A 17245-nucleotide genomic window follows, 5' to 3' on the forward strand; every position below is an offset into this window, starting at 1 on the left:
CGGGTCGCAGTGGGTCGCAGCGGGTCGCAGCGCCGCGATGCCCCGGCAGCGCGCAGTGCGGGCGGCGGCCCCGCTGTCGCCGGCGGCGCTGCAGGACGCGCGGTTCGGCGCGGCGCTGGCGGCGCTGCCCGACCTGAACGGCGACGGCTGGGCGGACGCGGCGGTGGGCGCCCCGCTGGAGGACGGGCATCGCGGCGCGCTCTACATCTTCCACGGCACCGCGGCGGCGCTGCGGCCGCGCCACGCGCAGGTGGGCGGCGGGACCCCGAGCGCCAGCGGCGCCGCTGCCCCACAGGCACCGCAACCCCATAGCCCCGTATAGCCCCATAACCCCATAACCCCATAACCCTGTAACCCCATAACCCCATAGCCACATAACCCCATAGGCACCGCAACCCCATAGCCCCGTATAGCCCCATAACCACATAACCCCATAACCCTGTAACCCCATAACCCCATAGCCACATAACCCCATAGGCACCGCAACCCCATAGGCACCGCAACCCCATAACCCCGTATAGCCCCATAACCCCATAACCTCATAACCCCATAGGCACCGCAACCCCATAACCTCATATAGCCCCATAACCCCACAGCAACCGCAACCCCATAACCCCATAACCCCATAGCCACATAACCCCATAGGCACCGCAACCCCATAACCCCATAGCCCCGTATAGCCCCATAACCCCATAGGCACCGCAACCCCATAACCCCGTATAGCCCCATAACCCCATAACCCCATAACCCCATAGCCCCATAACCCCATAGGCACCATAACCCCATAACCCCATAACCCCGTATAGCCCCATAACCCCATAACCCCATAACCCCATAGCCCCATAACCCCATAGGCACCGCAACCCCATAACCCCATATAGCCCCATAACCCCATAACCTCATAACCCCATAGACAACATAACCCCATAACCCCATATTGCCCCACAACCCCATAGACACCATAACCCCATAGGCACCGTAACCCCATAACCGCATATAGCCCCATAACCCCATAGGCACCGTAACCCCATAACCCCATAGCCCCATAACCCCATAGGCACCGTAACCCCATAGCCCCATAAGCCCATAACCCTGTAACCCCATACCCCATAACCCCATAGGCACCGCAACCCCATAGCTCCGTATAGCCCCATAGCCCCATAACCCCATAGACACCATAACCCCATAGGCACGGTAACCCCATAACCCCATATAGCCCGATAACCCCATAGCCCCATAACCCCATAGGCACCGTAACCCCATAACCCCATATAGCCCCATAACCCCATAGGCACCGCAACCCCATAACCCCATATAGCCCCATAACCCCATAGGCACCGTAACCCTATATCCCCATATAACCCCATAACCCCATAGGCACCGTAACCCCATAACCCCATATAGCCCCATAACCCCATAGGCACCGTAACCCCATAACCCCATAGCCCCATAACCCCATAGGCACCGTAACCCCATAACCCCATAGCCCCATAACCCCATAGGCACCGTAACCCCATAACCCCATATAGCCCCATAACCCTGTAACCCCATAGACCCCATAACCCCATATAGCCCCATAACCCCATAACCCTGTAACCGCATAGACCCCATAACCCCGTAGCCCTATAACCCCATAGCCCCATAGACCCCATAACCCCATAGCCCCATAACCCCATAGCCCCGTAACCCCATAACGCCATAGCCCCCATAACCCGATATAGCCCCCATAGCCTCATAACCCCACAGCCCCCATAACCCTATAGCCCCATAACCCCATAGTCCCATACAGCCCTCATTAGATGCCATAACCCCACACCCCATAACCCCACACCCCACAACCGCATACAGCCCCATAACCCCACACCCCATAACCCCACACCCCATAACCCCGCCCCCATAACCCCACACCCCATAACCCCACACCCCATAACCCCATCCAGCCCCATAACCCCACCCCCATAACCCCGCACCCCATAACCCCACACCCCATTACCCCGCACCCCATAACCCCGCACCCCATAACCGCACACCCCATAACCCCACACCCCATAACCCCATAACCCCGCACCCCATAACCCCGCACCCCATAACCCCGCACCCCATACCCCCGCACCGCATAACCCCGCCCCCATAACCCCACACCCCATAACCCCATAACCCCACACCTATAACCCCGCACCCCATAACCCCATAGCCCCACACCCCATAACCCCGCCCCCATAACCCCATCCAGCCCCATAACCCCGCGCCCCATAACCCCGCCCCCATAACCCCGCACCCCATAACCCTGCACCCATAACCCCGCACCCCATAACCGCACACCCCATAACCCCGCACCCCATAACCCCGCCCCCATAACCCCATAACCGCACACCCCATAACCCCGCCCCCATAACCCCATAACCCCGCACCCCATAACCCCATCCATCCCCATAACCCCGCCCCCATAACCCCGCACCCCATAACCCCATCCAGCCCCATAACCGCACACCCCATAACCCCGCCCCCATAACCCCATAACCCCGCCCCCATAACCGCACACCCCATAACCCCGCCCCCATAACCCGGTCCCGCAGCGGATCGCGGCGGCGGAGCTGAGCTCAGGGCTGCGTTACTTCGGGCGCAGCGCTGACGGCCGGGCGGAGGCGGACGGGAGCGGCGTGGCGCTGGCGGTGGGCGCCCAGGGGGCGGCGGTGCTGCTGCGGTCAGTGGGGCGGGGAGATGGGTGCTATGGGGCGGGCTGATGGGTGCTATGGGGCGGGGCGCTGGGTGCTATGGGGCGGATGGGGTGATGGGTGCTATGGGGCGGATGGGGTGATGGGTGCTATGGGGCGGGGTGATGGGCGCTATGGGGCGGGGTGCTGGGTGCTATGGGGCGGGGTGATGGGTGCTATGGGGAGAGGCTGGGGCAGGGGTGATGGGTGCTATGGGGCGGGATGGGGTGATGGGTGCTATGGGGCGGGATGGGGGTGGTGGGTGCTATGGGGCGGGATGGGGTGATGGGTGCTATGGGGCGGGATGGGGGTGGTGGGTGCTATGGGGCGGCAGTGGGGTGGGGGTGCTGGTTGCTATGGGGCGGGATGGGGTGATGGGTGCTATGGGGTGGGGGTGGGGTGGGGGTGCTGGGTGTTATGGGGTGGGGCTGGGGCGGGGTGCTGGGTGCTATGGGGCAGCAGTGGGATGGGGTGATGGGTGCTATGGGGTGGGGGTGGGGGTGGGAGTGCTGGGTGCTATGGGGCGGGGATGGGGCTGATGGGTGCTATGGGGCGGGATGGGGGTGCTGGGTGCTATGGGGCGGCGGTGGAGCAGGGTGCTGGGTGCTATGGGGCAGGACTGGGGGTGATGGGTGCTATGGGGTAGCAGTGGGGCGGGGTGCTGGGTGCTATGGGGAGGGGCTGGGGCGGAGGTGATGGGTGCTATGAGGCGGCGGAGGGATGGGGGTGATGGGTGCTATGGGGCGGCAGTGGGGTGGGGGTGCTGGGTGCTATGGGGCGGCGGTGGGGTGGGATTCTGGGTGCTATGGGGAGGCGGTGGGGCGGGGTGCTGGGTGCTATGGGGTGGGGCTGGGGTGGGGGTGATGGGTGCTATGGGGCGGCAGTGCGGTGGGGGGATGGGTGCTATGGGGTGGGGCTGGGGCGGGGTAATGGGTGCTATGGGGCGGGGTGCTGGGTGCTATGGGGCGGGATGGGGTGATGGGTGCTATGGGGTGGGGTGCTGGGTGCTATGGGGAGAGGCTGGGGCGGGGGTGATGGGTGGTATGGGCGGCGGTGGGGCGGGGTGATGGGTGCAATGGGGCAGGATGGGGTGCTGGGTGCTATGGGGCAGGGTGATGGGTGCTATGGGGCGGGATGGGGTGATGGGTGCTATGGGGAGAGGCTGGGGATGGGGGTGATGGGTGCTATGGGGCAGCGGTGGGATGGGGTGATGGGTGCTATGGGGCGGGATGGGGTGATGGGTGCTATGGGGCGGGGTGATGGGTGCTATGGGGCGGGATGGGGTGATGTGTGCAATGGGGCGGCGGTGGGGCGGGGTGATGGGTGCTATTGGGCGGCGGTGGGGCGGGGTGATGGGTGCTATGGGGCGAGGCTGGGGGTAATGGGTGCTATGGGGAGAGGCTGGGGCGGGTGTGCTGGGTGCTATGGGGCAGGATGGGGGTGCTGGGTGCTATGGGGCAGCAGTGGGGTGGGGGTGCTGGGTGCTATGGGGTGGCGGTGGGGCGGGGTGCTGGTTGCTATGGGGCGGCAGTGGGGCGGGGTGCTGGGTGCTATGGGGCAGCGGTGGGGTGGGACACCCCATCTCCACCTCATAGCGACACCCATAGGGTCACCCCATAGGAACACCCCATAGGAACACCCCATAGGAACACCCCATAGGAACACCCATCCTCACCCCTTATGGACGCCCCTTATGGAAACGCCATGGTGACACCCATAGGGTCACCCCGTAGAAACACCCCATTCCCACCTTATCCGCACCCCATCCCCACCCCATAGGGTCACCTCATAGAGACACCCCATAGGGACACCCATCCCCACCCCATAGGATCACCCCATAGGGACACCCATCCCTACCCCATAGGATCACCCCATAGGGACACCCATCCCCACCCCATAGGGACACCCCATAGGGACACCCATCCCCACCCCATAGGGTCACCCCATCCTCACCCCTTATGGACACCCCACAACGACCCCCCTGGTGCCCCCCATAACCCCCCATAAACCCCCATAAGCCCCTCATAAGCCCCCATATGCCCCCCATAAACGTCCATAAACCCCCATAAGCCCCCCATAAACCCCCATAAAGCCACGTGAGCCCCCCATAAGCCCCCCATAAACCCTCATAAGCCCCCCATAAATCCCCATAAGCCCCCCATAAACCCCCATAAACCCCCATAAGTCCCCCATATGCCCCCCATAAACCCCCATAAGCCCCCGTGAGCCCCCCATAAACCCCCATAAACCCACATAAACCCCCATGAGCCCCCCATAAACCCCCATAAGCCCACATAAACCCACATAAACCCCCATGAGCCCCCCATAAACCCCCATAAGTCCCCCATAAACTCCCATAAACCCCCATAAACCCCCATAAGCCCCTCATAAGTCCCTCATATGCCCCCCAGAAACCCCCATAAACCCCCATGAGCCCCCCATAAACCCCCATAAACCCCCATAAGCCCCCCATAAACCCCCATAAATCCCCATGAGCCCCCCATAAAGCCCCCATAAACCCCCATAATCCCCCATAAACCCCCATAAGCCCCCATAAACCCCCCATAAACCCCCATAAAGCCCCGTGAGCCCCCTATAAGCACCCTATAAGCCCCCCATAAACCCCCATAAACCCCCATAAACCCCTCATAAGCCCCCCATATGCCCCCCATAAACCCCCATAATCCCCCATAAGCCCCCCATAAGCCCCCCATAAACCCTCATAAGCCCCCATAATCCCCCATAATCCCCCATAATCCCCCGTAAACCCCCATAATCCCCCATAAGCCCCCCATAAACCCTCATAAGCCCCCATAATCCCCCATAATCCCCCATAATCCCCCGTAAACCCCCATAATCCCCCATAATCCCCCATAATCCCCCATAAGCCCCCCATATGCCCCCCATAATCCCCCATAATCCCCCATAATCCCCCATAATCTCCCATAAGCCCCCCATAAACCCCCATAATCCCCCATAATCTCCCATAATCCCCCATAATCCCCCATAATCCCCCGTGACCGCCCCGGCCCGCCGTGTTCCCGCAGCTCCCGCCCGGTGCTGCGCCTGGCCGTTTCGGTCTCGGTGACCCCGGCCGCCATCAGCGTGGTGCAGAAAAACTGCGAGCGCCGCGCCGCCGCCGCCGTCTGCATCCGCGGCAGCGTCTGCTTCCGGAGCGCCGTGCGGGGCCGGGGGGGGCGGGGAGACGTCGGTGAGCGGCGGGGGGGTGAATGACCCTCCTGACCCCAGATGACCCCCCGACCTCAGATGACCCCCCTGACCCCTACTGACCCCTATTGACCCCCTGACCCCTACTGACCCCAGATGACCTTTCTGACCCCTATTGACCCCCCTGACCCCAGATGACCCCCCGTGACCACAGATGACCCCCCTGACCCCTACTGACCCCAGATGACCTTTCTGACCCCTATTGACCCCCTGACCCCTCCTGACCCCAGATGACCCCATTAACCACAGATGACCCCAGATGACCCCCCTGACTCCTACTGACCCCAGGTGACCCCCCTGACCTCAGATGATCCCAGGTGACCCCCCTGACCCCTACTGACCCCTATTGACCCCCATGACCCCAGATGACCCCCCATGACCACAGATGACCCCCCTGACACCTACTGACCCCAGATGACCTTTCTGACCTCTATTGACCCCCCTGACCCCTCCTGGCCCCAGATGACCCCCCTGACCCCTACTGACCCCTATTGACCCCCCTGACCCCAGATGACCCCCCGTGACCACAGATGACCCCCCTGACCCCTACTGACCCCAGATGACCTTTCTGACCTCTATTGACCCCCCTGACCCCTCCTGACCCCAGATGACCCCCCCGACCACAGATGACCCCCCTGACCCCTACTGACCCCAGATGACCCCCCTGACCTCAGATGATCCCAGGTGACCCCCCTGACCCCTACTGACCCCTATTGACCCCCCTGACCCCAGATGACCCCCCCGACCTCAGATAACCCCCCTGACCCCTACTGACCCCAGATGACCCCATTAACCACAGATGACCCCGGATGACCCCCCTGACCCCTACTGACCCCTATTGACCCCCCTGACCCCAGATGACCCCATTAACCACAGATGACCCCAGATGACCCCCCTGACTCCTACTGACCCCAGATGACCCCCCTGACCTCAGATGATCCCAGGTGACCCCCCTGACCCCTACTGACCCCTATTGACCCCCCTGACCCCAGATGACCCCCCCTGACCCCAGATGACCCCCCCTGACCACAGATGACCCCCCTGACCCTTACTGACCCCAGATGACCTTTCTGACCTCTATTGACCCCCCTGACTCCTACTGACCCCCCCTGACCACAGATGATCCCCCTGACCACAAAGACCCCTATTGACCCCCCTGACCCCAGATGACCCCCCTGACCCCAGATGACCCTTCTGACTCCTTCAGACCCCCCTGACCCCTATTGCCCCCCCTGACCCCAGATGACCCCACTGACCCCTACTGATCCCCGCTGACCACAGATGACCCCCCTGACCTCTACTGACCCCAGATGACCCCATTAACCACAGATGACCCCGGATGACCACACTGACTCTACTGACCCCAGATGACCCCCCTGACCTCAGATGATCCCAGATGACCCCCCTGACCCCAGATGACCCCCACTGACCCCAGATGATCCCAGATGACCTTTCTGACCCCTATTGACCCCCCTGACCCCTCCTGACCCCAGATGACCCCATTAACCACAGATGACCCCACTGACCCCTACTGACCCCAGATGACCCCCCTGACCCCTACTGACCCCAGATGACCCCGGATGACCCCCGACCTCTACTGACCCCAGATGACCCCCGACTCCTTCTGACCCCTATTGACCTCCCTGACCCCTACTGACCCCCCTGACCCCTGCTGACCCCCCCTGACCACAGATGACCCCCCTGATCCCTACTGACCCCAGATGACCACAATGACCCCTATTGGCCCCCCTGACCCCAGATCAACCACAGATGACCCCCCCTGACCCCTACTGACCCCTGATGACCCCCCTGACCCCCAGATGACCCCCCCCGACCACAGATGACCCCCACTGACCACAGATGATCCCAGATGACCTTTCTGTCCCCTATATTGACCCCCCTGACCCCTCCTGACCCTCCTGACCCCAGATGACCCCCCCCGACCTCAGGTGACCCCCACTGACCCCAGATGATCCCTCTGACCCGGGATGACCCCACTGACCCCAGATGACCCCCCTGACCCTCGTTGACACCCCCTGACCCCAGATGACCCCCCTGACCCCTACTCACCCCCCGGACCACACTGACCCCTATTGACCCCTGTGACCCCTACTGACCCCAGATGACCACAATGACCCCTATTGCCCCCCCTGACACCAGATGACCCCTACTGACCCCTGCTGACCCTCCCGACCAAAGATGACCCCCCTGACCCCAGATGATCCCAGATGACCCCCCTGACTCCTTCTGACCCCTATTGACCCCCCTGACCCCCACTGACCACAGATGACCCCCCTGACCCCTACTGACCCCAGATGACCTCCCCCTGACCCCAGATGATCCCAACTGACCCCAGATGATCCCAGATGACCCCCCCTGACCCCTACTGACCCCAGATGACCCCACTAACCACAGATGACCCCAGATGACCCCCCGACCTCTACTGACCCCAGATGACCCCCTGACCCCAGATGACCCCCCCGACCACCGATGATCCCAGATGACCCCCCTGATCCCTACTGACCCCTATTGACCCCCCTGACTCCAGATGACCCTACTGACCCCAGATGAGCCCCCTGACCCCTATTGACCCTTCTGACCCCTACTGACCCCCCGACCCCCACTGACTCCCCTTGACCTCAGCTGACCCCCTCCCTTACCCCCTCTGACCCCCACTGACCCTTCCAATCCCAGCTGACCTGTCCTGACCCCACTTAGCCCAGATGACCCCACTGACCCACGGTGACCTCCCCTGACCCTGCTGACCCCCTCAACCCCCACTGACACCCCCTGATGTCCCTGACTCCCTCCAACCCCCCTGACTCCCTTGACCCCCACTGACCCCCAACCTCTCGACCCTTTTGACCCCAGCTGACCCCCACTGACCCCCCTGACTCTGCTGACCTCCTCCAACCCCAGCTGACCCCCCAGACCCCCCTGACCCCCTCCGACCCCCTGACCCCCTTGACCCCCACTGACCCCAAACCTCTCGACGCTTTTGACCCCAGCTGACCCCCACTGACCCCCCTGACCCCTTCCGACCCCCCTGACCCCCTTGACCCCCACTGACCCCCTTGACCCCCGCTGACCTCCAACCTCTCGACCCTTTTGACCCCCCTGACCCCTGTGACCCTCCCCTGACCCCCTCCGACCCCCCTGATCCCCTTGACCCCCACTGCCCCCAACCTCTCGACCCTTTTGACCCCCCTGACCACTTCAAGCCCCTCCCTACTGCCACTGACCCCCCTTTACCCCTTATTCCCTCTGACCCCCACTGACCCAAACCTCTCGACCCCTTTGACCCCAGCTGACCCCCACTGACCCCCCTGACTCTGCTGACCTCCTCCAACCCCACTGACACCCCTTGACGCCCACTGACCCCCTTGACCCCCGCTGACCCCCAACCTCTCGACCCTTTTGACCCCCCTGACCCCTTCAAGCCCCTCCCTACTGCCACTGACCCCCCTTTACCCCTTATCCCCCTTGACCCCCACTGACCTTTCTGCCCTCCCGACCCCCGCTGACCCCCGTGCCCCCCCCCGACCCCCGTTCCCCCCCCCGACCCCGTTCCCCCCGCTACCTGCTGTGCCCCCAGTGGTTCACTACAACGTTTCCCTGGATGACGGCGCCGTTCGCTCTCGGGCTGCCTTCGATTCGGGCTCCCGGCGGCTGCGGAGACGCCTGGATCTCCCGCTGGGGCAGCAGCGCTGCGCCCAAATCCCCTTCCACGTCCTGGTGAGCGCCGGGCGGGGGTCCCTCACCCACCCCCCACCCCCCAGCCGTCACCCGGGGCCGTTTTTCCACCCGGGGCCGTTTTTCCACCCGGGGGCGCTTTTCCACCCGCGGTGTCTGCCGCCCCCCCCAGGACACCTCGGAGTTCCTGCGTCCCCTCACCCTGACGCTGCGCCTGGCGCTGCCCGACCCGTCGGGACCGGTGCTGGATGAGGGCTCTCCGTCCATCGTCCGCACGCAGGTGGGTGGGGGGGGGGTCGGGGTGGGGGTCCGGGGGGGTTGAGGAGGGGACACGTGGGGCCAGATGTCCCCGCGGGGTGACGGCGATGTCCCCTCCCCCCCCCCCCCCAGATCCCCTTCTTCAAGGACTGCGGGGAGGACGATGTGTGCGTCACCGACCTGGTGCTGCGTGCCGCCATGCAGCCTCTGGGCGCCGGGTATGGGTCCCCAAATGTCCCCAGCGTGTCCCCAACGTGTCCCCAGTGTGTCCCCAACGTGTCCCCAACGTGACCCCAGTGTGTCCTCAAAGTGTCCACAACGTGTCCCCAACATGTCCCCAACGTGTCCCCAGTGTGTCCCCAACGTGTCCCCAACGTGACCCCAGTGTGTCCTCAAAGTGTCCACAGTGTGTCCCCAACATGTCCCCAACGTGTCCCCAAAGTGTACCCAATGTATCCTTAGCATGTCCCCAACATGTCCCCAATATGTCCACAACGTGACTCCAGCGTGTCCCCAACATGTCCCCAGCGTGTCCCGAAAGTGTCCCCAGTGTATCCCCAGCATGTCCCCAACGTGTCCCCAACGTGTCCCCAACGTGTCCCCAGTGTGTCGCCAATGTATCCCCAGCATGTCCCCAATGTGTCCCCAGTGTGTCCCCAGGGTGTCCCAAATGTATCCCCAGCATGTCCCCAATGTGTCCCCAAAGTGTCCCCAACATGTCCCCAACATGTTCCCAACGTGTCCCCAACATGTCCACAACGTGACCCCAGTGTGTCCCGAAAGTGTCCCCAGTGTATCCCCAGCATGTCCCCAACGTGTCCCAAAAGTGTCCCCAATGTGTCCCCAACTTGTCCCCAATGTGTCCCCAGTGTGTCCCCAACTTGCCCCCAATGTGTCCCCAGTGTGTCCCGAAAGTGTCCCCAATGTATCCCCAGCATGTCCCCAACGTGTCCCCAAAGTGTCCTCAGTGTGTCCCCAACATGTCCCCAGTGTGTCCCCAAAGTGTCCCAAATGTATCCCCAACATGTCCCCAATGTGTCCCCAAAGTGTCCCCAGCATGTCCCAAATGTGTCCCCAAAGTGTCCCCAGTGTGTCCCCAACATGTCCACAACGTGACCCCAGTGTGTCCCGAAAGTGTCCCCAGTGTATCCCCAGCATGTCCCCAACATGTCCCCAACGTGTCCCCAAAGTGTACCCAATGTATCCTTAGCATGCCCCCAACATGTCCCCAATATGTCCACAACGTGACTCCAGCGTGTCCCCAACGTGTCCCCAGTGTGTCCCCAAAGTGTCCCCAACATGTCCACAATGTGACCCCAGCATGTTCCCAACGTGTCCCCACATGTCCACAACGTGACCCCAGCATGTCCCCAACGTGTCCCCAGTGTGTCCCCAACGTGTCCGCAACGTGACCCCAGTGTGTCCCGAAAGTGTCCCCAGTGTATCCCCAGCATGTCCCCAACGTGTCCCCAAAGTGTCCCCAATGTGTCCCCAACTTGTCCCCAACTTGCCCCCAATGTGTCCCCAGTGTGTCCCGAAAGTGTCCCCAATGTATCCCCAGCATGTCCCCAACGTGTCCCCAAAGTGTCCTCAGTGTGTCCCCAACATGTCCCCAGTGTGTCCCCAGCATGTCCCAAATGTGTCCCCAAAGTGTCCCCAGTGTGTCCCCAGCATGTCCCCAACATGTCCCCAGTGTGTCCCAAAAGTGTCCCCAGTGTATCCCCAGCATGTCCCCAACATGTCCCCAACATGTCCACAACGTGACCCCAGTGTGTCCCGAAAGTGTACCCAGTGTATCCCCAGCATGTCCCCAACGTGTCCCCAACGTGTCCCCAACGTGTCCCCAGTGTGTCGCCAATGTATCCCCAGCATGTCCCCAATGTGTCCCCAGTGTGTCCCCAGGGTGTCCCAAATGTATCCCCAGCATGTCCCCAATGTGTCCCCAAAGTGTCCCCAACATGTCCCCAACGTGTCCCCAATGTGTCCCCAACATGTCCACAACGTGACACCAGTGTGTCCCGAAAGTGTACCCAGTGTATCCCCAGCATGTCCCCAACTTGTCCCCGAAGTGTCCCCAGTATGTCCCCAGTGTGTCCCCAAAATGTCCTCAGTGTGTCGCCAATGTATCTCCAGCATGTCCCCAAAGTGCCCACACAGTGTCCCTAAAGTGTCCCCAGTGTGTCCCCAACGTGTCCCCAGTGTGTCCCCAAAGTGTCCACAACGCGTCCCCAACATGTCCCCAGTGTGACCCCAGCATGTCCCCAGAGTGTCCCCGAGGTGTCCCAGAAGTGTCCCCAATGTATCCCCAAAGTGTCCCCGAGGTGTCCGCAAAGTGTCCCCGCGGTGTCCCCGCGGTGTCCCCACGATGTCCCCGCGGTGTCCCCGCATTCCGTCACGCAGCCGCGTTGTCCCCGCAGCGGCGGTGCCGGCGTGGTGCGGGGCGGCCGCCGGAAGGTGCGGGTGGAGGCGGTGCTGCAGAACCGAAAGGAGAACGCGTACAACGCCCGCCTGGCGCTGCGCTCCTCCGCCAACCTGCACTTCTCCAGCATGGCGCTGCCGGTACGGCGGGACCCGCGCCCCCCCGGGACCCCACGGGTGGGAAGGAGGGGCCGCCCGCGCGGCAGGGATGCGCGGAGCCGTTGGGATCCGTTTGATCCCGGCCCGTCGCGGCAGGGATGGGGGGGGAAACGCGGTGCTGTGGGATGCAGGAGGGGATCCGGGGATCCCAGATGGGAGGTGGGAAAGCAGTGGTCACAGCTGGGAGGTGTGGATCCAGTGATCCCAGATGGGAGGTGGGAAAGCAGTGATCCCAACTGGGAGATGGGAACCCAGTGGTCCCAGCTGGGAGGTGTGGATCTGGTGATCCCAGATGGGAGATGGGGATTCAGTGATCCCAGATGGGAGGTGGGAAAGCAGTGGTCCCAGCTGGGAGGTAGGAACGCATTGATCCCAGATGGGAGATGAGAAACCAGTGATGTGATGTGGTACCAGCTGGGAGATGGGAACCCAGTGGTCCCAGTTGGGAGGTGTGGATCTGGTGATCCCAGTTGGGAGGTGGGAACCCATTGATTACAGTTCGGAGATGGGAAACCAGTGATCCCAGTTGGGAGATGGGAAAGCAGTGATCCTGGTTGGGAGATGGGGATCCAGTGGTCGCAGCTGGGAGGTGGAAACCCAATGGTCCCAGTTGGGAGGTGGGAAACCAGTGATCCCAGTTGGGAGGTGGGAAACCAGTGGTCCCAGTTGGGAGGTGTGGATCTGGTGATCCCAGCTGGGAGGTGGGAACCCAGTGATCCCAGTTGGGAGATGGGAACCCAATGGTCCCAGTTGGGAGGTGTGGATCCGATGATCCGAGATGGGAGATGGGAACCCAGTGATCCCAGCTGGGAGGTGGAAACCAGTGGTCCCAGTTGGGAAATGGGAACCCAATGGTCCCAGTTGGGAGATGGGAACCCATTGATCCCAGTTGGGAGGTGGGAGCCCAGTGATCCCAACTGGAAAATGGGCAGCCGTTGATCCCAGCTGGGAGCTGAAGATCCGCTGGTCCCAGTTATGGGTGCAGTGATGCAGAGGGGGTGCAGGGACCCACTGGTACCAGCGGGGAGGGGGGGGCACGGTGATCCCAGGGGGAGGCAGAGACCCATTGATCCCAGCGGGGAGATGAGGCCCCATTGCTGCACCCATCTGTGTGTTCAGCCCCCGGTGCCCCCCAGGGCTTTTGGGGCTTTTGGGGGGGGAAATGGGGGATTTTGGGGGGATAATGGGGGAAATTGGGGGATTTGGGGGGGAAATGGGGGATTTTGGGGGGAAATTGGGAAATTGGGGGGAAATGGGGGATTTGGGGGGAAAAGTGAGGGAAAGTGGGGGATTTTGAAGGGAAATGGGGGATTTGGGGGGGAAATGGGAGGAATTGGGGGGAAATGAGGGATTTGGGAGGGAAAAGTGAGGGAAAATGGGGGATTTTGGGGGGAAATGGGGGATTTGGGAGGGAAATGGGGGAATTTGGGGGGATAATGGAGGATTTTATGGGGAAAATGAGGGAAATTGGGCGTTTTGGGGGGGAAATGGGGGGAATTGGGGGGGATAATGGAGGATTTTAAGGAGAAAAGTGGGGGAAATTGGGCGTTTTGGGGGAAATGGGGGATTTGGGGGGAAAATGGGGGGAATTGGAGGGAAATGAGGGATTTGGGAGGGAAAAGTGAGGGAAAATGGGGGATTTTGAGGGGAAATGGGGAACTTGGGGGGGAAATGGGGGGAATTGGGGGGAACTGGGGGATTTGGGAGGGAAAAGTGAGGGAAAGTGGGGGATTTTGAGGGGAAATGGGGAATTTGAGGGGGAAATGGGGGGAATTTGGGTGGATAATGGGGGATTTTAGGGGGAAAAGTGGGGGAAATTGGGGATTTTTGGGGGAAATGGGGGAAAATGGGGGATTTTGGGGGGAAATTGGGGGTTTTGGGGAGAAATGGGGAATTTGGGGGGAAATCGGGAAATTGGGGGGAAATGGGGAATTTGGGGGGAAAAGTGAGGGAAAATGGGGGATTTTGGGGTGAAATGGGGGATTTTGGGGGGGGAATGGGGGGAATTTGGGGGGATAATGGAGGATTTTAGGGGGAAAAGTGAGGGAAATTGGGCGTTTTGGGGGGGAAATGGGGGATTTTAGGGGGAAAAGTGAGGGAAAATGGGGGATTTTGGTGGGAAATGGGGAATTTGGGGGGAAAATGGGGGGAATTTGGAGGGAAAATGGGGGATTTTGGGGGGAAAAGTGGGGGAAATTGGGCGTTTTGGGGGGAAATGGGGGATTTTAGGGGGAAAAGTGAGGGAAAATGGGGGATTGTGGGGGGAAATGGGGAATTTGGGGGGAAAATCGGGGGAATTTGGGAGGAAAATGGGGGATTTTGGGGGGAAAAGTGAGGGAAATTGGGCGTTATGGGGGATTTGGGGGGGAAATTGGGGGGTTTGTTGGGAAAAGGGGAGATTTTGAGGGAAAAGTGTGGGAAAATGGGGGATTTGGGGGGAAAATGGGGGATTTTGGGGGGAAATGGGGGATGTCCGTCCCACGCGGCGCGGCTCCCCGCAGGTCGGCAGCGCAGTGAAGTTGGAGTGCACAGCGCTGGGGGAGCATCAGCAGCTCTGCAGCGTGGGTTACCCCGTGTTCCGCTCCATGGCCAAGGTAGGAGCCGGGACCCCCCCGGACCCCCCCCCAACCCCAACCCCAACCCCCAGAGCCCTTCATCGCCACCCCCTCCCCCCCCCCAGGTGGTTTTTGCGCTGGAGTTTGAGTTCAGCTGCTCGGTGCTGCTCAACCAAGTGGAAGTGGCACTGGAGGCCACCAGGTAGGGGATGGTGAGAACCTCCCCCCCCCCCCCCCCCCCCGGGGGGCTATGGGGTGTTTTGGGGGTCCCTCAATTCCCGGACCCCCCCGCACCCCCGCAGCGACAGCACCGAACCCAACGCGACGCTGTGGGACAACGCGGTGCTGCTCTCTGCCCCCATCCGCTACGAACCCGACCTCTTCCTGTCCAGGTAAAGCGGGCGCTGTGGGGCCGGGGGGGGGGGGGGGGGGTCCGTGGGGTTTGGGGGGGGAGGAAGGGGGTCTGCGGGGCCGCCCCCCACCGCGCCGTGCTCCCGCAGCGAGGCCACCCTGCACCGCTACGAGGTGCACCCGCACGGCACCTTCCCGCACGGCCCCGGCCCCGAATTCAGGACCACGGTGAAGGTAACGGCGGTGGGGGCGGGGGGAGGTTAAGGGGTGGGGGGGGGGGGGGAAGGATCTCACCCCGTGTGCGCCCCCCCCCCCCAGGTGCAGAATTTGGGCTGCTTCGCGGTGCGGGACGTGACGCTGCGCCTGGCGCTGCCGTCCTTGGGCTACGGCCGCGTTCCGTTCCTGTCGGTCACCGGAGTGCGGGCGGAGAACGTGAGCGAACGCCGGGGGGGCGGATGGGGGTCCGCAGCCCTGTGCTGAGCGCTGACCCCCCCAAGCCCCCCCCCCGCACGTCCCCACAGGCCACGTGTGAGCTGCGGGACCCCCCCAACAGCAGCGTGACGGCCGTGCACCCCGCGGATCTGCAGCGCGTGGGGAGGATGGTGAGGGCACCCGGGATTCGGGCAGGGGGTGGGGGATTCGGGGAGGGGTTCGGGGGGAGGGGGGGGGAGGCGGGGGGGGGTCGTGACCCCCTACCCCATCTCCGTGCCCCCATAGGACTGCAGCAGCGCGTGGTGCGGGGAGCTGAGCTGCGCTTTGGGGCGGCTGCAGCGCGGCCACGGCGTCACCGTGCACGTCCTCCGAGCGCTGCACAACGACTTCTTCCGAGCGGTGAGGGGGGGGGAAGAACGGGGAGGGGGGGGGACACCCCGTGAGCTCCACCCCAAAGGGGAACGGGGTTTGGGGGCACGTGCCTTGGGACCCCCCCCCCCATTCATTCCGTTCCGTGCAGGCGACGTTCAGCAGCGTGCGGATCGTCAGCACCGCCACGCTGAGCGCCGCGGGCAGCGCGCTGCTGCTGCTGGATGAGGGCGCGCATCGCAGCGAGGTGCGGGAACCGGGGGGGTACCGGGAGGGGGGGGGATACCGGGAGGGAAGGGGCACGGGGAGGGAAGGGGGCACGGAGTGGGAGGGGGCACGGGGGGGGAGAGGGCACGGGGAGGAAAGGGGCACGGGAAAGGAAGGGGGGGGAAGGGGGCACGGGGGGGGAAGGGAAGGGGAAGGAAGGGAAGGGGAGGGAAGGGAAGGGAAGGGAAGGGGAGGGAAGGGAAGGGAAGGGGAGGGGAGGGAAGGGAAGGGAAGGGAAGGGAAGGGAAGGGAAGGGAAGGGGAGGGGAGGGAAGGGAAGGGAAGGGGAGGGGAGGGCAGGGAAGGGAAGGGAAGGGAAGGGAAGGAAAGGGAAGGGAAGGGAAGGGAAGGGAAGGGAAGGGAAGGGAAGGGAAGGGAAGGGAAGGGAAGGGAAGGGAAGGGAAGGGGAGGGGAGGGGAGGGGAGGGGAGGGGAGGGGAGGGGAGGGGAGGGGAGGGGAGGGGAGGGAAGGGAAGGGAAGGGAAGGGAAGGGAAGGGAAGGGAAGGGAAGGGAAGGGAAGGGAAGGGAAGGGAAGGGAAGGGAAGGGAAGGGAAGGGAAGGGAAGGGAAGGGAAGGGGCACGGGGGGGGAAGGAAAAGGGCACGGGGGGAAAGGCACGGGGAGCTGCGGAGCTGCGGGGGGAGTGGGATACCGGGAAGGAGAGGTGGGGAATACCGGGGGGAGTGGGATACCGGGAAGGGGGGCATGGAGAGGTGGGGGACGCGGGGAGGAGGGCTGAGGCTGCGGAAGCCGTCCCCCCCTCCCGACCCCCTACTCCCCCCCCACGGCCGCCGTCCGTCCCA

At 62.9% G+C, this 17245-nt stretch overlaps 1 protein-coding gene across 1 annotated transcript in view; it reads left to right on the top strand.

Annotated features, from left to right (window-relative positions):
- Nucleotides 1-17245, top strand: part of ITGA10 (integrin subunit alpha 10) — a 72410-nt gene that overhangs the window by 54192 nt on the left and 973 nt on the right. Inside the window, exons 14-28 of the mRNA XM_090127113.1 lie at nucleotides 50-250; nucleotides 2577-2704; nucleotides 5762-5925; nucleotides 9538-9677; nucleotides 9808-9915; nucleotides 10026-10111; nucleotides 12311-12452; nucleotides 14972-15064; nucleotides 15151-15227; nucleotides 15328-15417; nucleotides 15526-15610; nucleotides 15695-15808; nucleotides 15898-15978; nucleotides 16094-16207; nucleotides 16329-16424. Of these exons, the coding sequence (XP_089983239.1) occupies nucleotides 50-250; nucleotides 2577-2704; nucleotides 5762-5925; nucleotides 9538-9677; nucleotides 9808-9915; nucleotides 10026-10111; nucleotides 12311-12452; nucleotides 14972-15064; nucleotides 15151-15227; nucleotides 15328-15417; nucleotides 15526-15610; nucleotides 15695-15808; nucleotides 15898-15978; nucleotides 16094-16207; nucleotides 16329-16424 (1719 nt within the window). The remainder of the gene's footprint in view (nucleotides 1-49; nucleotides 251-2576; nucleotides 2705-5761; nucleotides 5926-9537; nucleotides 9678-9807; nucleotides 9916-10025; nucleotides 10112-12310; nucleotides 12453-14971; nucleotides 15065-15150; nucleotides 15228-15327; nucleotides 15418-15525; nucleotides 15611-15694; nucleotides 15809-15897; nucleotides 15979-16093; nucleotides 16208-16328; nucleotides 16425-17245) is intronic.

Source organism: Phasianus colchicus, chromosome 30 (assembly GCF_987193195.1).
Source record: "Phasianus colchicus chromosome 30, bPhaCol1.hap1.1, whole genome shotgun sequence".
Classification (NCBI taxonomy): domain Eukaryota; kingdom Metazoa; phylum Chordata; class Aves; order Galliformes; family Phasianidae; genus Phasianus; species Phasianus colchicus.